The sequence below is a fragment of the Stylophora pistillata genome, chromosome 3 (genome assembly GCF_964205215.1).
Source record: "Stylophora pistillata chromosome 3, jaStyPist1.2, whole genome shotgun sequence".
NCBI classification, from domain to species: domain Eukaryota; kingdom Metazoa; phylum Cnidaria; class Anthozoa; order Scleractinia; family Pocilloporidae; genus Stylophora; species Stylophora pistillata.
Window position 1 is genome coordinate 14,299,299 of NC_142521.1, and position 23,202 is coordinate 14,322,500.

The 23,202-nt window shown below is 36.8% G+C and overlaps 3 protein-coding genes across 4 annotated transcripts; 2 read left to right on the forward strand and 1 right to left on the reverse strand.

Moving 5' to 3' along the window:
* Positions 1–198: 198 nt before the first annotated feature.
* On the reverse strand, positions 199–7,735 carry LOC111330968 (uncharacterized). Its single transcript, XM_088752803.1, has 10 exons — positions 7,709–7,735; positions 7,555–7,621; positions 7,380–7,413; positions 6,028–6,127; positions 5,836–5,910; positions 5,620–5,696; positions 3,825–3,921; positions 2,613–2,771; positions 1,919–1,989; positions 199–1,460 (listed from the first exon to the last, which is right to left on the reverse strand). Exons 1-10 carry the CDS (start codon positions 7,733–7,735, stop codon positions 1,403–1,405), a joined length of 765 nt encoding a protein of 254 aa, XP_088608929.1. The 3' UTR covers positions 199–1,402.
* LOC111330969 (casein kinase II subunit alpha) lies at positions 7,631–18,567 on the forward strand. The gene is made up of 14 exons (XM_088751557.1): positions 7,631–7,858; positions 7,962–8,119; positions 9,850–9,967; positions 11,251–11,352; positions 11,850–11,900; positions 12,008–12,067; positions 12,513–12,596; positions 12,818–12,928; positions 13,198–13,251; positions 14,348–14,395; positions 14,746–14,846; positions 15,543–15,648; positions 16,279–16,321; positions 17,140–18,567. Exons 2-14 carry the CDS (start codon positions 8,025–8,027, stop codon positions 17,286–17,288), a joined length of 1,122 nt encoding a protein of 373 aa, XP_088607683.1. The 5' UTR covers positions 7,631–7,858; positions 7,962–8,024; the 3' UTR covers positions 17,289–18,567.
* A 590-nt stretch (positions 18,568–19,157) lies between these two features.
* On the forward strand, positions 19,158–21,476 carry LOC148734646 (uncharacterized). 2 transcript variants are annotated; one of them, XM_088751560.1, is made up of 3 exons: positions 19,158–19,371; positions 19,735–19,760; positions 19,843–21,476. In XM_088751560.1, the coding sequence occupies exons 1-3, from the start codon at positions 19,237–19,239 to the stop codon at positions 19,862–19,864; spliced, it is 183 nt and encodes a 60-aa protein (XP_088607686.1). In that variant the 5' UTR covers positions 19,158–19,236; the 3' UTR covers positions 19,865–21,476. The 2 variants fall into 2 exon arrangements, with proteins under 2 accessions (XP_088607686.1, XP_088607685.1); XM_088751559.1 differs by lacking the exon at positions 19,735–19,760.
* Positions 21,477–23,202: the final 1,726 nt, after the last annotated feature.

Sequence of the window (23,202 nt, forward strand, 5' to 3'; positions counted from 1 at the left end):
AGTTTGAGTATTCCCATGACTGGTTTACTGGATAATGCTTGATTATTAAAGGGAGAAGTTACATTACATGTTAATCACTTCTGAGAGTTAAAAGGTTAACTAAGACAACACCGTAGCATTGATCTGAACACTCGCTGGTGTCAATCTTGTTTGCCAGTCATAAATTAAAGCAATTATTGGAATAAAAATTGACTGAAGTAAGCATTCTTGTGAAATTTATTGTGCATGAAAGAAACTGTACAGTAAGGTACAAGATAACAATTCAAACCATATTTTAAATTTAATGGTACATCTCTATATTATCTCCATGTAAAACATGCGATAAAAAAATTAATATACAAAATTGATTGGTAAAAATACTACTGCACATTTCTTGTTTGATAACCAGGTTAACTAAATTGGGATAGTGTAAGGTTCTTGAACTTAGCAAAACAATCAAACAAAAACCAAAGTTTGAACAAAATCTCCAATAGCTTCTCTTTGTACTTCAACTAATGGCCATGATCAAAGCATCAGGGAGTTGGTAGAGAAGTACAGGTATAAAGATTTGAAGGTCATCTATGTCAAAAGTTTGGCTGTAAATTGTATTTCCAAAAGCTTTGAAATCACTTAGAACTCCCACCCTTTCATTGAAAAGAGTTTAATAAATAATGCACAGGTATCCCAAGCTCATGTCTCAAGAAAGAGCAATAGACAAATTCATGAAAGCCCATAAAACATTCATATTTCAGAATGTGTAGCATTGTAATTCAACCACATTTCATTTCTCATACTACTCCTTATAACATGTTCAAATTATCCACAATGGGTGACACTTTCAGGAATTAACCTTTTGCTTTTTTGCAAGACATGAGCGTGGAATGCCTGTGGGTACACTGTTGAGAACTTTGCCCCTGGTAACATGTGACCTCCCACTTACCAAAAGCCCTGGTAGGTTGCCATTAGGGGCATTTCAACCCACCAATGCCACTCCATTTGATACTACCATTTATTGCATAATTATTATAGATGATCCTTTGGTGAAATTTTTGACATGGGGTCAATTATGTTGAGAGAAAAGGACATCCTGGCAATCCTAAAAAGGCAAGAAGGATGGTCTCGACATGAGTGGACAGTGTACAGTACAAAGGGAAAGGAGAAGGGAAAGGGAGTTTGAATACAAAGTATAAGGATACTGCAGAACCAAATCCTTTTCATCTGGGAGGGACCTCAGATCCTTACAGTCATTCTTCACACTAAACTGTTTCATCTCCCTTCACAAAAAAATGCTAGCTTTGTAACTGCTTTAAGGCAGTGGCATTTTTGTTGATAGCTGTCTCAAGCAAACTCCTGGGAAACTAAAGCAAAGTATCCAAAAGTATGGCGGCTGTGATATTCTTTCATGCACTTGAGCTCCTTCAGGCTAGTGTCTGCCATTTAATTTGTGCTGCTCTCCAATGGTTTTAATCTCTTCTTTGAGACTGAAGAAAAAGACAAAGAAAAAAAAACAAGGTGACTGCCACTCACACCCAAATAGTTTAATTTGGTAACCCTATAATCAAAGAATAGATGTATCTTTTATCTAATATAAACATTAATTTCAGCTATGCAATGTGGACATTGTGTTATACTGAGGGAAATCAAGAGCTCCCTCCTCAAAGAGAGTAACTCCAAAATCTAATTTTCATCTTATCTTCAGAGATGCCATTTAACTGGACTTTATAATATTCAATTTTGAAACATGTATATGTGGTGTATGTATTACTGTGTAAAACAATAATTATTTCATGTTAAATTTAAGGTTACTATCAATTTAAGTTGAAAAACTGCACCGTATCTTTTAAACTGCCATGAGGTATTCCATCAAATTAAAAACAAAATGTTTTCTTGAATCACCTTCTAATTGGGTCATAATTTATAATAATTATGTTGTAATTACCTCAAGAGTAAAGGCATAAAGTGATTTTTTATTTCTGCTTTGGTAAGTTCCACCACTTCTTGAACTGAGTACTGCAAGGGATTAATAATTATTCGGATAAGATTACGGTTGACTCCTGATAACTTGAAACTTCAAAGTTTGAGTCATTGGGAGTTCCAGTTACTGGGAGTTGAATACTCGGGCACTGTAGTAAAATGTACCCCAAACCAAGGACACCTGAACAGGACTGACATGTTTTGAGTAATGCAAAAATGGACAAAGACCACATGGCTGCTTCAAAATAAATTACAGCTAATGTTTTGGACTGCAATATACTGTTCTAATTTGTCACATATTGACAGACATGGTTCAACATGCTTCAAGTTATTGAGGGTAGAATAACCTGAAGGAAAATGGAAATTAATTTGAGTTGGCACAAGGTTTGAGTGATTAACTCTTCGAGTTACTAAGCCAGGGTAAATTTTCAATAGAGAACTGGTATAACTTGCAGAAATCCAGGGGAAATTGATTTTGGTCTGAGTTCAAGTTATCTGGAGTCTCCTGTATATCTTTTTCACCAAAACAATTTTAACAATTTGGCACTCAAGGCGAATGAAGAAATGAGGACTGAAACTTAACAAGACAGATAGAGAAGGAAACTATAGATAATTATTTCATTTTCAAGATAAAAAGTAGGACATCCATTTCAACTTACCTGCACTAAGCTTGCTTGTCTTCTAAAGTGACAATTGCCCTCCTCATCTTCATACACTGGATGGAGGTCAAACTGAATGCGGCCTTTCTCTATCTTAAGCTGCTGTTTTTTCCAAGGAAACACAATAATCTCAACCACATAGAGAGAGGATAGAAATCCCTAAGAAAAAAGGAACAAAATTTAAAAAATAAAAGATTTAATTTATTAAATGGTAAGAGCGTCAACACTAGAAACAATTCATTGTCCATCTTATTTTTTTTAAGGAAACACAGTAACCTCAACCACATTTTTAGCTAGTAAACTTTGGAATGCACTACCCCCTAAACTCAGAGAATCTCAAGATATTGTTTCATTCAAGCGTTATCTTAAAGCCCACATGGCTTAGCAGTAGTGATTGTAAAATGTTGTTATTGTTAATATTGTTAATATTGTAAATTTTTGTTGATAGCTCTTGTCCATGATCTTCGATCCTGTTTTTAGTTATTTAATAGATCTACTTATTATTTGTATTCTTACAGAAATTATGTTTTCTTTCTAATTGTACATACACGTACACATTTTAACGAGAACGTCTGTACTCCTAGGTGTCACGTGTTTAAATAAAGGATTGATTGACTGATGAGAGATGAGAGAGAAGGAACAGGTAAGGCACAGTGGTGAGAGCGCTTGCCTCCCACCACTGCGGCCAAGATCCCATTCCTGGACTTGGCATCACATGTGTGTTAAGTTTTCCTCAACACTCCAAATTCCAATTTGATCTGGAAACAGGAGACAAGATGAGCCACCTAGTGGAATGTCCACTGATAAATTCCCATTTTATTACTAATAGTTATTCCCATTTAAATAGAAAGAGTGACAACAGAAAAACAATTCCTTGTCCATTATTTTTTTAACTTGTAAGTAATCTTGACAGTAATCACACCTGGTAAATGCAAGTGACTTTGGCTTGGTGACATTTCACTGATATTAATAATAATTTTGTTGATGTTTTACGTCAAAACTGAAATTTTTTGTGAGGTGAATTCCTCTTTAAAGATTTAAACTTCGTTATCCAGTGTTTGAAGTTGGCTTGCAAAGAAAAAGAATTATTTTAATTTTTAAATGAACTATAACAAAATGAAAATTAATGAAAATGACCAGAAAAAAAGTGAACTCATGAATGCAAAAAAATATCCTGTTAGTGCTCAGTGTCTCCTTAATACAGTTCATTACCTCAGAAAATTGTTTCACAGCATGGCTATCACACCAGCAGTAATCAGATGTTCTAAGGATGTGTGGCCTCAGGCGAGTACTGTCCACTTCACTGCAACTACAAGTGCAATGAACAAGGAGCACATGATGTGACATTACTGTACTGTCAAAAATGTTGTTAACAGTTCAAAGTTTATCACATGTATAAGTAAACAAATTATGGCCAGGATGCTGCAGTAATGTTCAATTTATATAATTTAATAACATTCACAATTTAGGTAAACTTCTTTAATTTATTTGTATAATATTTTGCACATGGTTGTGATCTTCACCATCAAGCCATCTCCTTTCTAGAAACATATTTGTTATGCCATTGTTGGAACATGTCAACCCCTTCAATGCCTGCATGAGTGCAAAGCTATGAAACCATTAATAACATTATAATTTTTATGAAACGAAGAATCATAAACTGCCACGATCAAGAACTGCACAACAACTACACAATGCATGTTTTTCCTTCAGAATTGCCACTTAAATGATCATATTATACTTTTCATATGATTTTCCTGTAACCTGTTGGTAGCCTTGTATCTAGTAATAACATGGCAAATGATTTGATTGATCTGGGAGTAGCAAAACATGCAGTGTTGTTGATTGTATAATTTGCAATAAACAGGTGATGGTAGTCCTGAACAGATCTGTTGCCAGTGATAGAAACTTTTATTTTGAAAACCTATAAGGAAGGCTTCATATATGAGTCTACAGTGGCCCACAAGTGCACACCGAATTCTAAAACTCTAAGCTGAATTCCAAATGCCCATGCCAAAGTCGAATTGCTCACACCGAATTCTAAATCTCCACATCGAATTCTAAATCTCCACACCGAATTCTAAATCCCAACGCCGAATTCAAATTGCTCACACCGAATTCCAAAGATCTGTGAGACTGGACTGAGTATTGTTTCATTGAATTGGGAAAAGGAAATGGCGACTGGAACAGTAGCATTAAAATGACTTTGTGATGATTGTGGCGTAACGATATCTTTTAACCGATTTTGTTCCAACTGCAGTATCGAGCTTGATTTCGAAAAGCTAACGATAAAGTATTACTTTAATGAGGGGTACGAGTATGAAGTTATTTTGTGTTTTTTTGCAAAAGTACCATGGAATCCACATGAGCTTGACAACGCTAAAGGAAAGGTTCAAGTCACTTGGCCTCAGAGGAAATCTTTTAGATTAAGACGATCAAGATGTAAGAGCAAGAATACATGAAGAGCTGAATGGACCTGGATGTTTGTCAGGTTATAGAAGTGTGTGGCATACTTTGCGGCGCGAGGGATTTGGAATTCGGCATGGAGATTTAGAATTCGGTGTAAAGATAATTATTTTTAGAATTCGGTGTGGAGATTTAGAATTCGGTGTGGAGATTTAAAATTCGGTGTGGAGATTTAGAATTCGGTGTGGAGATTTAGAATTCGGTATGGAAATTTAAAATTCGGTGTGGAGATTTAGAATTCGGTGTGGAGATTTAAAATTCGGTGTGAACAATTTGAATTTGGTGTGGGCATTTGGAATTCAGCGTAGAGTTTTAAAATTCGGTGTGCACTTGTGGGCCACTGTATGAGTCAAATTAAGACATAACTGCTCATGTTGTCAAAACATACGTCAGTCCCCTTGACAACTGTTCTTTAAGGATAACCCTCACTCAGTAAATCACATGACACACCATCAGCTATTAAATACTAAAATAATAATCACTGTTTAAAAAAAAAATACTGGCATTGACCATTCAGTGCAGTAATTTTGTAAATACTTACCCATTATCTTGAAGATCAATGAATGCTGTTGACTCTTCTATTTTCTCTTCAGGATCAATGACTGGTACAATATCAACCTTAAATGAATAAAGAATGGACGTACATGGTTAAAACACTTTTCAATTCTGTTTAAATCTGAGAGTAAATCCCTCATAGAATATCAAAGGAGAGCTTCAGGTAGTAACAATCACAAGATTTTCCCCATCAACAGCTTACTTTGTAACGTTCTTCAGGAACTGGAGGAGTGTATCTACTCAGGGCATCTTTAACTGCAATTCTGACATGATCTCTCTAAAGACAAATTAACAATAACTATCATCAGAAGTCAGTGGTCAAATTTACAGGGTCCTTGCATTGTTCAACCTAAAACATTACTAACACAGCAAATTCAAATTCAATTGTTCTCACCTGATATTGTGTCAGTAGTAAGCCTTTCACCTTGCCTTCATCTATAATTCCAAGATAAATGGTTCCACCTTTACCAGTATTCAGAAACCCATTGATGTTCCTGAAAAAAAGTATGAAAGAAAATTTTGTGATAATCCCTATGCAGTGCCCCAAGCTCAATTTTTCAAAAAGTCGCTGTTTGGCGACCTTCAATTGAAAATGGTTGCCATAATAAAAATTCAGTCGCCCCGCCAACCCCCTCTTTCCCTTCCCAAACCGAAAAAAAAAAAAACAAAACAGAATGGGGACACTTCATGATACATTACATGAGTGGAAATGCCCTGAACAGCCCCACCCAGTGCTGAATTTGATCACACTTTGTTTTAAGAGGCAAGACTAGCCACTGTAATTCATTATAGACCCTTCCCTCTGTACCATCTGCTTGTAAAAGTTAACTTTTTACCTTTAACACCTCCATATTAAAAGATAAACAAGTTTACTCTGTTACAAGTTACAAGTATAATTATCGATCGGATAGGATCTTGTGCTGTTGAAAGGTTTACATTTGTACACATATAGGTTTTTAAGCATTACTTTTGTCATTATAACACAACCCTGTGAGCTGTTAAGCTTTAATGCCACTGTATTTTAATTGAATTGTTACTTACTGACTCACCTACAGCTGTACTTAGCAACTTGAGCTATGAAAAGGTAACAAATGCATTCTGAAAATTCTAAGCCTATACTTTCTTAAAATCCCCAACTTTTACCTTAAGACACAGGATAACTTTATAGAGAAAGACTATTATCATAGCAGCTGTTATTACCCACCCATTAATTTTCAGGCCACTCCATTAGCTACATTATGCCTGCAGGGAAAAACCAGCTTAAGAGTTCCACTTTTTCATCTTTATTTCTTACATGGAAAAAGAATGAAGCTGTTTTGTAGAGTCCAGTGATAGTGATAGTAAAAAGCTGATCTCTACCCCAAAAAGTACAAAAGATTTAACAAATGCCGACCGGCTGAGATTGTCCTTAAAATTTCAAAATTGTTCATTCTACAGACAATGGCTCAGCTGTTGATGTTATCGGCTGACAAACCAGCTGTCTAACGGGATTTATTTTCTTAAAAAATATAAAAGTATTTTTAACTGTGAAAAAGTAGACGATCATGTGACAGTTCGACAAGTTTTACAGGTTTTTGCAGCATATGCAAACAAAAGCTTACTATGCTGACCCCAACGCACTACGGATTACTTCATATTCTCAACCTTATTTATTCCATTAAGTATTAAAAAGCTTCATATTGAAATAAAGGGTATTATTATGACATCTATGGAACTATTTCTGAGTAAACTTGGATGCATAATTACCTTGAAACCGCCTTTCGTGATCGCCGGTCTGTCCCTGGAAAATAACACCAAGGTGGAACCTCCTCAGCACTTATGTTTCTATGACCCTTAAACTCATGAGTGGAGTCTTCTTCAAATGGAGCAATTGAGTTTTTTAAATAAAAACGTCGAGATGTCTCAGAAAAACGAGTCATACCCAATTCCACGCGCCAGCCGCCATATTGGTTCCCCCTTGGCCCAGGCCTTGGTAGCCTCGCTTTCGCCTAAAGCGACTTATCTGATTTCCTGAGTCTCAGCCGCCGCCATATTCTTTCAATAGCTTCGAGTGCTCCTTTTTCTGAGGTATATACCTTTACCCTACAGAATGTCTCATGCATGAGACTTTCCCATGAATTATCAGAGTGAATGATAGCGCGATTGTGAAGAAAATAGTTGGGAAAGTGATAAGAATCAGGGCCAAAAATTGTTCAAAAGAGACATTTGGGCTTGGAACGACACCGGTGAGCTCGCTATTGTCGAATTTCTAGTGCTTGGAACTGATTGTAAAGGAGTGACACGCAAACAGCAAGTATAAGACGCTCTTTATTTTGGTCGATATATCAGACCTGCTGCCGAAGAACTTTTACTTTGGCAAAATCAGCCGAGAAGAAAGCGTTTATCAGAGCGATGGCGAACACAGCTCGTGCCAGAGTCTACTCGGACGTGAATGTACACCGGCCCAGAGAATATTGGGATTACGAATCGCATGTCATTGAATGGGGGTAAGTGTTCCTCATTCTTACCCATTGTATATTTTACTAGACGTCAAAATCAGTGGGTAAACAGACGCCTTTGTGAAAGGGGTATTTTTTTGTTGTTGAACTGATTAGCAATCCAGCTAAGCCTTGGGCAAGCAGAAGTGCTGTGCACCAACGTGGTGTATTGTCCGAAACGAGGCAGAGTGGCTGCAGAATGGTCTTAGTCTGCTAATGGCGGCAGAATGGCCTTAGTCTGCTAACTAAGGATAATAAACTGTTATTTGCGAAAAGCAGTTTCCTTTTAACGTGATATTACACATTTCAACCTAGCATACGCCATAAGGTTCTGTATTCACTTGACTTCCAGCCCTAGTATATGCAATTTCATATTCTATTGACATTTGATGGCTAAATTATGCGAGGCATCTGTAAGCTTACCTTTGATGTGCACTGTGTGTACAAGGCAGTTAAAGATTTCAGAGGAGAATTTAGAACCTATTTTGTGGTATTATAGAGAGCCAAGATGAACTGATTTTTTTAGATTAAAATTTCTAAACTTAGTAATCTATTTGATATTTAAATCAGAGTTGCCATAGAGCTTAGCTTTTAATATTTTTCATGAAGATTGGTTTTGTTTAATCTTGAAGAAATGCCTTGTCCCAAGGGGATTTTTCACATCTGGCCTTCTCTGCTATAAAAATTTTACTTTCCCGCCATGGTTTAACTGCCATTGCAGAAAAGCATTTGACTAAAGTGTTAAATTTTCAGAATTTACCATCACACATAAGTCATACAACATCATGAGGGAAAGACAGATAAATATTTAATGAAATTCAGCTCAAGTGCAAGTAGTTGAATTTGCCATTTTAGCAGAATTATAGTATTGCTTATGTCACCATGGTCCATAAAGGGAAAATAGTATCTTAAAATAAACATTGGTTCATACATTAGCTTGTGTTCATGGGGATATGAAGCAGGCAGGAAGTTTTGAGAGCCTGAGAGAAACATTAACATTGTCAAATTTACATTGTGAAATAGAGTGAAAAATACACATCTTGTGTCAAACAATTGTTAATGCATCATTACATGAACATGTAGGTATACCGTAAACTTTTTACATTTTCTGTTTATGTATTGACAGCGCTACTTTACAATCTTCAAGTTCATCCAAACTGTCGATGTAAATTTCTCAGAGGTGTTATTTTCTCAAGAACTAAAATCATGAAGTGCTTAAGTTTGTATCACATCCCACCTCCTTTCCCAGATTTATTAAGTAATGGCAGATTGTATGAAACAAACTTTAAATCCAGACAAATTTCAAAAATCCAAATTCATCTGCTAGGAAACTGTAGAGGCCGAAGGGTTTGTTGCACATGTATATCTGGGAAACTAGTGAATGTATCTGAAAAGTAAATGCTATATTTGGTCATGGGCATGTGACAAAATGACTAATAATTTTGGAAAGAGCCAAAATCATTTGCTCTTATCTTCAATACACTGTGATACAAATGCAATTCATGGCCATTTGCCTCCTCTATTTCATTTTTACTTTCCTTTCTCTTGGGGTTTAAGGAATTACTTTTCAATATCATTAGGCACCTTGTTTATTATAAGCCAAAGTAAAAAAAAAGGGATGCTAAAAACAAGTACAAAGAAAATTGATATTGTGGGGAACAGTATCGATAGTGCTCTGTAATTTTTTTAAGTCAGACTTTTTGTAGTAAAAGTTAATGGTTAGTCTCTCTTTCGTTCAGGCAACAAGATAACTATGAACTTGTTCGGAAACTGGGTAGAGGAAAATATAGTGAAGTGTTTGAAGCAATAAATGTGTCAAGTGAGGAGATGGAGAAAGTGGTTGTTAAAATTTTAAAGGTCAGTATTTTACTTTGTCTTTGGTGTGGTGTGAGCATGTGTGGATCTTGCAGCACATTATTGTAAACGTCAGTTGTATAAATATGTGTTGTGGTGGACAGGGAGACTGGGAGATTTGTTTGTTTTTCAAGAGACTGGGGAATAATCCAAGAGATTTAAGAACTCTATTAAAAAAAAAAACAAAACAAAACAAAAAAAACAAAAACTATTTCCTCTTTTCTACGTGTATACAGCTTTACTTTAATATGCATGGAAGTCATAGTGCTGTGCCCCCTCAGATGTATACAGATGTATACCTGGAGTTGGCAAACCACAGCTGAACACCCATGCTGTGTCGTGGGGATGGTTAAAAAGAAGTAACAGTCATAGTACATGTACATGTACAAACTGTTTTTCAGAGAAAATCCATGAACAAGGGGACTTCCTTATTAAGTTTGGTCCAAATTTTCTGTTGTGACCAAATAGAAAATAGCAGTTTTGCCATTTTGTGAAGTTTCTTAGTGACCATGTTCCTTTGAATTTTTGATGCAACACCTCTCATGAAGGTTGTTGTATATGATAAATTGTAAATGTGCTAATCAGTTTAGAACCTTGTTATGCTATGGGGTGTATTACATGTAGGGATTGGAAAGAAAATCCAATATTGGAAAAAGTGGGACCTACTCCTTTGCAAAAAGGTGTTGATCAGCAAAATGCTGATATGTCAATACCTGGAACACTATTAAATAAGTGTTGTAGTTTAAAATGAATTTCAGGCCAAAATGAATTAAAGCTAGTTTGATGTTTTATCCTTTTTGTACCAGGCACATTTAACACAATTCAAACTAGTTATGGATCATAGTAGCTTGATATCATCCTAAACTACTGGCAGTGAACATTCCAGTTAGAATGGCCTCTGGTAAAAAAACTAGACAAAATCAGTTTTAACTTCTAGCCGGACAAACCAATAGAAAACCTTTGATTATTTGATATTCTCGGACTCATTGGAATCTCTCTTTGAGAATATGTAGTCCAAACTATTATATAGTCCTGCATGTTTGATAAAGGACAAAAATTCCAAATTGTTCTTGTTGCATTTTTTGAGAAAAATCTTGAGGGAGATATTGATTAATCAGAAGAAAGTAATTTATAGACTTGAAGATTATCCTTTTATTACATGGGAACCAGTAAAAATAGTAATGTATGTACATAGTTGAATCTTCCTGAAACTGTGCCACTTGTAGTGTCAAATCATAAATCATGTGACTACAGAAACTGAAAACTACTGCACGTTTCAATTCCAGCCGGTTAAAAAGAAGAAAATCAAGAGAGAGATTAAAATTCTTGAGAATCTGAGGGGAGGTCCCAATATTATTAATCTTCTGGACGTTGTCAAAGATCCTGTGGTATGCACAGTAATTTGTTTTGTGATAATTAAGTGCTGTTATTAATTTTTCATAAATTTTAACATGTCTTTTTGTGAATAATTTGCATATTCTTAAATGCTGTATAGGCCTAGTAAAATTCTAGTAGAAAGAAGTACATGTACTTGTTAAAGTTTAGAATTATTTCAAACCAGTTTCCTTACCTAAGGACTCTATGTATCTAAAACAACATAGGACAAAAAAAAACAACATAGGAAAAAGCTTAACCAAAACACACACCGTCTACATGTTCATCCACATTTTTTGCACATGTCACTTGTATGACTAATTAAGGTTCCAAAGTGGATAGATTAAGTATTCAGACATGTATATACCACCCTATATAAAAGGTAAAGAGCCAACAGATTTCACAATAGCGTGTATGTCAATAAATATTTACATATATATTTATTTTTTGACATACATATTTTCTTAAATGTGCCTTTTTTTAAAATTAACATCTTATTTTCTTTCATCAGTCTAGGACACCTGCTTTAGTTTTTGAGTATGTCAACAACACAGATTTTAAGGTGAGTTAGAATACCATGCATTGATTGAGCCGTTAATTATCATGAATGTAACTTACTCAAGTTGTGTGCAGATATGAATCATTCTCAAATTCGTCTTATTTTCATAGCAACTGTACCAGAAATTTTCCGATTATGACATCAGATTCTACTTATATGAACTTTTGAAGGTAAGTGGACGAAATCCTTGTACCATTTTCCATTTTACTCAATTGATAATATCTAGAACACTCTTGAACTTGAAGTTATTTCCCTTGCCCTCTTCTCAAAAGTTTTACTTGTGATAACTCGGACCTTTATGTGCACATGTATTTGTATTTTCCTTGAAGGTGCAAACTAAGGAGGGCTTTTGGCACATGATTTAAGGCCCACCAATTGTTAATTTGTGTTTCGGGGCATTTCACGTAATGAACTCTTCCTTTGGGTCTGGCACAGAGATAACAGAGCTTATTGTAAAATGATTGACTTAAATGTATAAAAGTAGTGCATAACCTCTTGCATCAAATCTAAAGAACCCTCAAACCATGTAGATTTCCTATTTACTTGTAATGTTTGCCAAAGAATACATTACTCTATAAACATGATTTTTTATCTTGTTGCTTTTCATAAACACAGGCTTTGGACTATTGTCACAGCATGGGGATAATGCACAGAGATGTAAAACCTCACAATGTTATGATTGACCATGACAAAAGACAGGTTTGTATAGTTTTTTATTATACAGTACTTTTTTTAATGTCTATGTGCTGTAAATTTATTTATTTAATTTATTAATTTCTATCACTATCATAATTATCTTTAAGGCTGGATTCCTTACTGCTTTACACAGTCCTTTTGTTTCTAATTTTTTTTCTATTGGTATTTATTCATTTTTTTTTGTTTGTTTGTTTTTTTTTTTCTCTCTTCCTTGCTGTCATCAGTTACGATTGATAGATTGGGGGCTGGCAGAGTTTTACCATCCTGGGCAAGAATACAATGTTCGAGTGGCTTCCAGATATTTCAAAGGACCTGAATTACTGGTTGACCATCAAGTATGTGTCTCAAGTGCTTGTTGCATGAATTCGGAATACCTGTAATTTGTAACACAGGGCAAATATCTTTTATGCTGGCCTATCATTGAGAGAAAAATACTTTTCGATGTGTGCTTTTTACTTTTCACTTTTGCTAGATCATTAATATTGTTACTTTTGCCTTTGTGTCAGATTTCCCATATATTTGATGTGTTATTTCCTTTTTACTGTGGTTATGGACTCACCGTTTTAAAAAATTCATGATGATGTCCTTTTGTTTGTGATTTCAGGAGTACGACTACTCCTTAGACATGTGGAGTTTTGGCTGTATGCTTGCCAGCATGGTAAGGGACAAATGGATTTTCAAACCATTTAGATAACACATGTTCCATTTTGAGAGGTTGTGCTGTGAGACTGAATGAAATTGTTGTGCAAAAGGTGTTGTCCAACTAGTGAGAATACTTTTGTAACAGTAGAATGTACAGCTAGAGTACTTTATTACCACACACAGGATTACAGTGTTAATTGTCGAATTTCCCTCCAGAAACAGGTCAAATTGTTCCTTAAAGCTTTATATACACTCTGAAAGCACTCCAAGGGGCTCATCAACTTTAGGGCTTTAAATGATTCATTAGAGAGGGATACTCATTTAAAACCTAATGAAGGCCAAAACTTGATTCAACATTTTCTTCCTGATATAAAAGCAGACCTACTAAATACTGCATACTGTACGGTGAGGATTTCTTTTGATGAAAACCTATGATAATTTAAACTGAAACGAATAAGGCTTTCAAATGTACATCAATGTACATATGTTTTGGACTGAATTGCTACTTGAAAGTTTTTCTTTCAATGGATTGGGGAGGAGAGAACTTGATGTCCAGAGTATTAGCAGCATAGCAAGTTGCACAGGCCAGGAGGGTATGGAGACAGACTGTTGATAGCCCATATGCCCCTGAGAAGGAGTCAGGGGTGAACACAACCGCCTCCCGGTTAGCTCAATGGATAGAGCGCTGGACTGTTGTGCGGGAGGTCGAGGGTTCGAGCCCCGGCCGGACCAACACTCAGGGTCTTAAAATAATTGAGGAGAATTTGCTGCCTTTCTATAACATCAAGAAATGGTTAGATATTCTAGTCTTCTCGGATAGGGACGAATAAATGGAGGTCCCGTCTCCTACAGGGTTAGGGGTAGGAGACGTTAATTTCCCACACACGAGATTACTGTGTGATGGATGTCCTCCCCTGGGTGGGATGGGTGGGAAGGTGAGATCGATGGACTGAAGCGGCTGCCAGAGGCGCCTGATATGCTGACGTCTGTTCTCAGCCTTAAACTGCACCCGTAATTGAGCCTTAGGCTGCAAGTGGTCAGAAATACTATATTATATTATATTATTACAAGTCGTATGAATAATTAAGAGAATAATTTTTTCCCTGAAACAGATTTTCAGAAAAGAACCTTTCTTTCATGGACATGACAACTATGACCAAGTAATGTATTCTCGTGTTCTTTATTTTATTTGTTTATTTGTTACTTAGAGCTTAGATTGTTCAATTGTCAATACCTTCTAACTGTGCATGACAGAAAGAAATAATTATTACTTTAAAGACTATCTTAAGAACAGGAGACATCTCAGATGTTTGGGAAATTCACATAGCTTGCTTTCTTCCCAACTGGTCCTGTTGAAAAAGATGTTGCTGATAATTGCAACAATTCAAAATGCATACAAACAACTAGCTAGCACTAGACACTTGTGTGCCTTTGCGTACCTAGTTTTACTACTATTATCATCATTATTTATTCATTCTTCCCATGATTTATTTAATTTTCTCTTTCTTAGCTTGTCAGAATTGCCAAAGTGATAGGAACAGATGAGCTGTTTGAATATATCGAGAAGTATCATATTGAATTAGACCCAAGATTCAATGACATCTTAGGGAGGTTAGTTTTTTTTTAAATGTCTGGCTGACATTTTGGGCGCCAGCATGGAGGTGATGATATTTAGCCCTTTCACTCGCAAGATGCACGTAACAATCCTCTTCAATGTCTGCCATACAGCTGTACATTCGTTTCAAACAAACGGCCAGTGTCTCTTTGTAATGGATTCAATTCTAAATCTAAAAATTTGATGTGAACCTTTTAATCCTTGCGCGTGTTTCACGTGACTGGCGTCTGCTGTAATTCCTCTTTACAGTGTTACCCTTAAATTGAATGTAAAGGTCACGAGAATAAAGAAAATGATCGCCAATTCAAGAAGCTCCTGACTGTCAAACAAATTCTCTGTGTTAGCAACATAGGAAATGTTAGGATAATTTTGGGGGCGGAAACGGTTAGATGGAACAACATCCCTAGGTATTAGTCTCGAGCTTCGAACAAAGGGGGAAAAAGTGTCCCACGCTAGGATTCGAACGTCAGAACATCTGGTCGGTTGAGTTTCTATCACGGTTCGATACTAGGCTACCGAACTTATGGTTAAACCGAATGCGATGGCTTACGGGAGTGTTGGTAACACTATTTGGGGTTTAATTACACAGAAATGGAGCGACTTTTGGAGTCGAATCCATGTGTAGATGTTATACTCTTATTCTTTTCTGTGTCACATCAGCATGTTCAAGTTTGTTCGTTGTTTTGTCATAGACATTCAAGAAAGAGATGGGAGAGATTCACACATTCAGAGAATGAACTTCTAGTGAGCCCTGAAGCAATCGACTTGCTGGATAAGCTCCTAAGATACGACATTGCGGTATGTTGAATCAATATAGACATTACAAGTAAATCAATTAAAAATACATTTTCTCGTGTCTGCATCGTTTTAGTGGCAATCGTATATCCCTTGTCTTTTCCCCACCTGAAAATCACCGGAGTCGACGATGTTCTTTTAAAAATTATGCGTGCTCTTTGCTCTTTGCTATTTGCGCTTTGCTGTTTTCTTTTCACTTAGCTCTTTGCTCTTTGCTCCTTGCTCTTTGTTCTTTGTTCTTTTTTCCCTGCTCCTTTCAAACGACGTTCCGTCTGCTGCATCATGGACTCGGGTTACGACATCCCGAGCGAAAGTCATAATCAAAGTCTAAGGAGTCGTTTTTCAGTCGATTGTAAGAAGTCTTGTTTGTGAAGAAAATCGCCGATCAGTTTTGCCCAACTTGCAACACTAAACACTGCTCACTTAACCTCATGATGACATTCGCCGGTGTTGTGGTTATGTTAGGCAAATTCACAGACAAGAGCCTCTTTATCACACGGACTGTCGGACCACACGATTTTCAAAATGATAGCTCCTCTGCGAGCAGCCACATGAACAAGCTGACACGAGGGTGAACTGGACGAAAATTCGATTTCCTGACGTTTTGGTCCGATTTGATTATCTTGTCAACAGGAACGCCTGACAGCAAGAGAGGCCATGGAGCATCCGTACTTCCGTAAGTACAGTTGTTGTGTTTTCAATGCTGACTTTTACTATTGATACGAAGAAAATGACACAAATCATTTAATAATGTAAAAACATTGGTCTCCAGGCATCCTCCTGTGGGAGCCACAATATATATTATTACGCGATGTATTATGTCATAAGAGGAGAAGGAGAAACTTTTTGCGCCTTGTAAAACTACCGTGAGCTTGAAGTTCAGTGAGGTCGGGCACACAAAGTAAACTTCACGCTTTGTAGCGTTTCCTAAGTCACACCTGATTGTTCGTCAATACCCCTTCATACTCGCACATGTAGTTCGAGAAAAACACTGTTAGGGAGAAGAAGAATTCCCAAGAACAAAACACAGTGACCCCATGAGAGTTTGGAAGCCGGGCATTCTAAACCATTGTCAAAAGCGCCGAGTTTTTTTTCTCATCGCATCTTACATTAAACTGAGAACAATAACCAAACGATAAAAAGTCAAAGAAAGCCACACAGTATTATTACTGGTATGATGAATATATGAAGTTCATATATTTTGAACTGCGGTTATAGATACGTATGATGCACAATCCTCGCAGTGGAGAGCGCTATTTATGCAATAGCGAAAATCAGACCTGAAAAAAAATCAGGCCTTTACGGGATTCGAACCACTGACCTCTGCGATACTAGTGCAGCGCTCTACCAATTGAGCTAACAAGCCAACTGGGAGCAGGCCATTAAGTTGATTCGTAATAAACCCGTGATGATAAATCAGATATGATGAATATATGTCAGTAATAACAGTAGTGTTATTACTGACAGCCATACTGTGAATACTGTGCCTTACAGATCCAGTGGTGAGACAGGAGCAACAGAGATTGGCGCAGCCTGTTGTGTCCCCAGTTCCTATGCAGTCCAGCGGTACACCAACTCAACAGATCGTCTCACCCTTACCAGCGACGCCGGCTTCTCCGCTGCCAAATTCGACTCCTGCATGACCAGACTATGACTGTGACCAAAATGAAATTGGTACATGGGTGTAACTGTCAGCATGGTAATTAAAGAGGAAAAACTCCAAAAAGCGAAAAAAAAAAAAAAGGCTGTCTATATGGCGGGTCAGGTTCTCAACCTCAGATAATTGGATTTTGTTTGGAGTGAGGGTCGTGCCATTTGTAGCGTTTGTTTTTTATTTTTGTGTGTGTGTGTGTGTGTGTGTGTGTGTGTGTGTTTGTCCACTTACAGCTTAAGCAGGCCGGAAACAGTTTTCCTCAACTCCGGCTGTATTGGGGCCTTACTGTTGCCGATGGAAGGTAACGAAAACTGTATCCAGTCAGAACTAACGGAGTAAAATGGGTGAACCAAACACGTGTGAAGACATATCTAAGTCTCAAACATTGTTTTGTTGTTTCAGTTTGCCAAAATTTGTTTGGTATTGATATATACTTTGTCTGGATGTGTTTGAGATTTTTGTGAATGTAGCTGTTCATTTTTCATCTCTGTATGTGTGTTTGGTGTTTTTTCTTTTTGAAGTGTTGTACTGATTTGTTTAATTTTCAAGAAGGGATTTATCTGTGATCGACTCGTGTAGGAGGGCACAACTTACACTCCCAACAATTCACCAATGCTATAAGTAGTTTCCATGGAATCTTAAATCTTCTGTTTCGGTAGTGAAAATCATGTATCAAACCAATAGCTATGAAGGTACACGTGTTATTTTACATAAAGATATTTTAAATATTTATAATTTTTTTCCCCGACCTAATTTGTCTAAAAGAAGATACTCAGAAGTTTTGGAGGTCAAAATTTCTCCTCTTATTGTTTTTTTCTCTCAAACTTGATGTAAGAGCTTAGTCTATTATACACACCTTGGGGAACAGGGAACATCACTTGGAAAAGAAGTTCCGTAGTTTTGCACATCCTGCCCTTATTCTTGAAAATTTCCCATTGATATTGCTACTTAGGTTTTGAGCGTTGTAAATTATTGTTTTATCAGCAAGCTTGTGTTATTAAAAAACAAACAAACAAACTAAAAGAAATTGTTGTTCTGTCCATTGCAAAATGAAGTACCTTCAGTTTTTGTAATCACTTAAGCTTGCAACCTTTAAAGCACACTATTTGTTCCCTCGTCAAAACTTGTGCAGAGAATTTGATATCCTATTGTTAGTTGGTGCATGAATTGTTGATTCTTTGTAAAATATTATATTCTTACAAAAGCAAAAAAGCGAAGCTGACCTTGAACGTTGGTCTCTGTTATAATAAATTTAGTGTGTTGTGAAAGCTTGTTTCGTTGTCATTATCATAAATAGTCCCCCAGTGGTCCATCCTGGGACCTGCTCTGTTTTTTCTCTACGTAAACGACCTTCTGAACATGGTCTCCGAGAGCGAAACTGCAATGTTCGCAGATGACACCAAATTGTACAAAGAAATTAGATCTACCGATGACGAACTTGCTCTACAGACGGACTTGAATAATATCGGATCTTGGTCCACTGAATCGGGTTTAGAATTCAATGAGAAGAAAAGCCACCCGGCCTCCGGTCCATCACACGTAAAACCAAGCCACTGAACACTGCCTACGATATGGATGGAGCTATGTTGGAGAACACAAGTCACAAACGTGATCTTGGCGTCTGGGTTTCCACTGACCTAACATGGAATCGCCAGGTCTCAGAGCAAGGTTCACGCGCAAACAAGCTGCTTGGGTTTGTTAAACGAAACACGCGTCATATACAAATTACCAATGTAAGAAGATCAATCTATTTAATCATCGTGAGACCACATCTAGGCTATGCTACATGTACAAAAGTTTGGGCGCCCCAATCTCTATTCACCATTCCAAAAAATTACCCCTTTGAGGGAGACATTTGCTCGAGACTGAAAAATTGGTCCTGCTCATGCGCAGTTTGAATGAGCGGGCTCTGGGGCTGAACAAAGTAGACAGAAAAAATGGCGGCTGAAAAGCGCACTCGTCCCGTGGAAGGTTTTTATCTCGGAATAGAAAGCCACATTCATCTCAAAGCCGAGAAGATACGTCCCAAAAAACCGGAAAAAGTTGATCAGGAGAAAATGTATCCAATTGAGGTAAGTAGGGAGATTGCTTTGTTGATAAATTTCCTCGTAACGTAATACATGCGGTATAAAACCACACTTCTTTTGAATAATTTTAACTTCTTCCGAAAGAAATAAGTTCATTAAGAGATAAAGGAATTTACAAATTTCATAGTTTTCGGTTTAACATGAAAGGAGTAACTTCAGAATACCTGATAGCATAGTTGACCGTTGCTAGTGAGAGTTATTTGGCCCATCTTTCTTGCCGCTATGTAAGTAAATATAACAGTACTGATATTTAGCAAGTTAACCTAAAAGGGAATTTTCGTCGCCTCAAATACTCATGGTTTAACTGGGATCGTTCTGAAACTTGATTCTTAAATAATTTTATTTCAGGAACATTTTATCCGTGATCATTTCAAGTAAGTACTAAAAATTACCGTAAGTTATATCGTCAAAGTGAATCATAATAGTCCTAAGATATAGATAATATTTTCTTTGCAGATTGTTGACCGAGACAAAATAGAAAATAAAGTGAAAATTCACTTTATTGGATATTCAAGTGACTTTGATGAATGGAGAGATGGAGATGACTTAGTTGACAGAGACAAAAGTAGTCTTGGTCGCTTGGTACCACGATTCATACCGAGTGAAGATTCCTTGTCTGACAGGGCTTCAGCTTTATTCAACCGCCTTGGCCGCGAAGTAAAGTTTAGTCTATTTTCAACCAAAAGGGAGTCACCGGAGGTTCGAATTGAGATGCAGATTGACATGGATATTTATAAAACATATTTACAAAATATTGGATTTGTAAAAAAGTCAAGAGGACGGGAAGTACATTGTGTTGATGATAACTCTCATTTATGCGATCTACTTGGTAGTAAGTGGTTTGAGAGAATTCAAAATGTAAATGGAGACTTTTGTTATGTCATTCCTGCAACTGTAAGATTTTGGCTTCATGAAAAAAAGCCTGTAAGAGAGTTTGTTTATGTCGGCGATACTCTTGTAGAAAGCCACACTGAAAGTGACTTGGAAGTCATTTTTACATTTGTTCGTGGGGATGGTGTGAAGGCTGAATACAACAGTAATGAGTGGAAATCGCCCCCATCCTAACAGTAGTAGTAGCCACAATGTTTCTGACAGTATCAAACATGTAATGCATTAATGTTGACCAAAGAGGATGAGTTGTTGCCCATTCTAACAATAATCCCTATTCCTCAGGGGGATATAGGCACTATCTCAGCTTTATCTATTACAAGTTTTTATAACAGATTATAATAATTTGTTAGTGCTTGTATTGTGTACAATTTAGGGCTGCAAAATTATTTATTTGATATAACAACAACAATTTATTAAGGTACTTCCATGTCATCTATCTCTAGACCGATATATTCTCATTTTGACATTTCGTAACCCATTTGCTGTTTGATTTGATCACATGTAAGGGAGAACAACATGGTTTAAATGCACATGAGCTACATGGGGATAAACAGGTCTTAATATTATGACCCTCTAATTTACAGTTTCCACAAGTAACACTTCTTGTGCCTCTTTGGCTGCCAAGATCCTCGAAATATTCAATTCTGTTCCTTTTTTGCACAATTTGTTTTAACGCATCCATTCCTCGTTGATTGGTAGATCTGAAGAAGTCCTTTGTTGTTTTGTCATTAAGTTTCTCTAGACCTTGCTGAGTGAAGGAGCTGATAGTACCATACATTTGTATAAACTCAGGCACATGCCATACCAGTGCATGCATGTAGGGAGTAACATGCTTAGTGTGATACAATTTCAAAAACTGTTCCAGAAAAGATTTTGATGCCTCCTGAATTTCTTCTTTGCTCTGTTGAGGAATAGTGGAACTCAACATGTTTGCAATTGTTAGAAACTGTTTCCACAACTGTGATATTTGATCAGATTTCTGGTGATTGGGCAATACCCTAGTGAAATCAATGTTCCTAAATAATTTCTGTTTCTCTGGGCCTGTTAGATCCCGCCATTTCAATTTCTTTGAATCCTTACAGACAAACCAGTTGAAGGGAATTTTGAGGGTATCATTTAGATAAGTCTCCCAGCCTGCCATGTGCTTGTACTTTGATCTATTAAAACCATCATTAAAAGTTTTGTTTTTGTCAAGTGCATCTTGACGTCGCAGCTCTTGAATGACGAGGTTAATTAGGTTGTCAGAAATTCTAAGAAAAAGGTGCAGTGAATCTATGACAACATGATCAATGGGAATTGAGGGAAAAAGTGGAGCATGTTTAGAATTGTACTTCTCCACTGTTCTTGACCTTGTATTCACTTGTTGTTGAATCTCCTCAATTGAACGTGCTCCTTTTGAGACATCAGTGAGAGACCATTCTTTTCTTCCATCATATTTGTCATATAAGGGACATTTACACCAAATACAGGGGTATGTAGCATGGGCAGCACCAAGACCGCAAACACATGCAAGGAATTTCCAATCCCCTCCCAGGAACCACTCAATTTCAAACTGCTCTGTTCCCACTGACAAATGTTTTAAAGATTCTACATCTTTTCGGATGTCTGTCAATGCTTTGGAAAGTGTTTCATAGTTTTCAGGCTCCTTTATAACAGCTATCAAATGATTGCCACCAGCTGCCTGAGCCACTGTTCCTTCATCAAGGACAGTGAAGGTAACATTGATGACATGTAGTCGTTTGCCAATATTGGTACCATCCCCAGAAAGTTTAACTCGAATCTTATGATTTTCTTTGAAAGCAGCATTAGAAGGACTGTTTTTCATAAGAGTCTGCAACCTTACTTCTAGTCGTTCCTCTATGCTCTGCTGAATCCCACAAGTATCATTGGGAGTACTTGACAGATTCCATTTACTATTTAAAGCTTTTATCCTCTCCTTGACTTTCCATGACCGAGGTAGTTCCTTGCAAATCATAGAAAGTTCATGGTATGCTTCATTTGATATATTAAATCTTTCCTTTGTGTACAGCAGTAAATTTATGTCATCAATCTCCTCATCAGTGACTGTCTCGGCTCGAGATGAGTTTTGAATGTTATTGTTATCAACCAATGTGAGAGTCTCGTACTCTTGAGTGTTCTCATGGAAAATTTCAACTTTAGTGGCAACAAAATTATGAAGTCCAAGAAATGAAAGTGAAGTTTCACAGTCTGTGACCATTTGCTTTCGAACTCTAGTTTGATGCCTTTTGCTATAGTCTAGAAATGTTTTACTTTTGGTAGGACCCCTTGATTTCTTATCTTTTTGTAGTTTCATTAATTTCTGGACAAGCCCTTTAAATTTCTTTTGAAATTTGCTAGTAATGTCTTCGTTTTTAGCAACTGCTTCCTTCATTTTCTGCTCAATTTTGGCCTTCTTGCACTTTTCATCTTTAAGATCATCTTCAAGCTTTCTTTTCTGTCCCCTCAATTCATTGTTTTCGTTTTGGAGCATAACACAGTCCATTTCATAGTAATATATCTTAAAATTCCAAGTTGAAAATTTACCCCTTGTCCAATTGGAAAAGAGTTTTTTCACCCCATTGCCTCCCATAGTTTTGGCTTTGGCTAGTGCTTGATTTAATCGCCAGATCTTTGTTTTGAATTCTTGGATCAGCCTATGATTTATTATTACACCAGGGATCCCGCACTCCTGTCCGACTTTTTGTATAAGTATCCTTAAAACGGAGTTTTGTTTGCCTAAGCTTTCCTCTGGATCGAGTTCTTCTTCACGGTCAGCCTCTTGTTTTGAAGATTTGTACAATTCGTACAGAAGTTTACTGCCAACAAACATGTAGAACATTTATCAATTGCTGAACATGAAATCGGGCGCAACTTCATAAATTTACGACATATTTGGAAATTATAGATTCAAAGATTACTTGTTTA

Bases quoted from the DNA above. Each gene is read 5' to 3' on its own strand.
- LOC111330968 (XM_088752803.1), bottom strand. From the start codon at position 7,735: ATGCATGAGACATTCTGTAGGGTAAAG. The intron at 6,128-7,379 runs GTAATTATGCAT...ACTTTTTTTCAG, and splicing joins TCACGAAAGGCGGTTTCAAG to GAACATCAATGGGTTTCTGA. The intron at 1,990-2,612 runs GTAAGTTGAAAT...AATCCCTTGCAG, and splicing joins GACAAGCAAGCTTAGTGCAG to TACTCAGTTCAAGAAGTGGT.
- LOC111330969 (XM_088751557.1), top strand. From the start codon at position 8,025: ATGGCGAACACAGCTCGTGCCAGAGTCTACTCGGACGTGAATGTACAC. The intron at 8,120-9,849 runs GTAAGTGTTCCT...TCTTTCGTTCAG, and splicing joins TCGCATGTCATTGAATGGGG to GCAACAAGATAACTATGAAC. The intron at 11,353-11,849 runs GTATGCACAGTA...TTCTTTCATCAG, and splicing joins ACGTTGTCAAAGATCCTGTG to TCTAGGACACCTGCTTTAGT.
- LOC148734646 (XM_088751559.1), top strand. From the start codon at position 19,237: ATGGCGGCTGAAAAGCGCACTCGTCCCGTGGAAGGTTTTTATCTCGGA. The intron at 19,372-19,842 runs GTAAGTAGGGAG...TTTTCTTTGCAG, and splicing joins AGAAAATGTATCCAATTGAG to ATTGTTGACCGAGACAAAAT.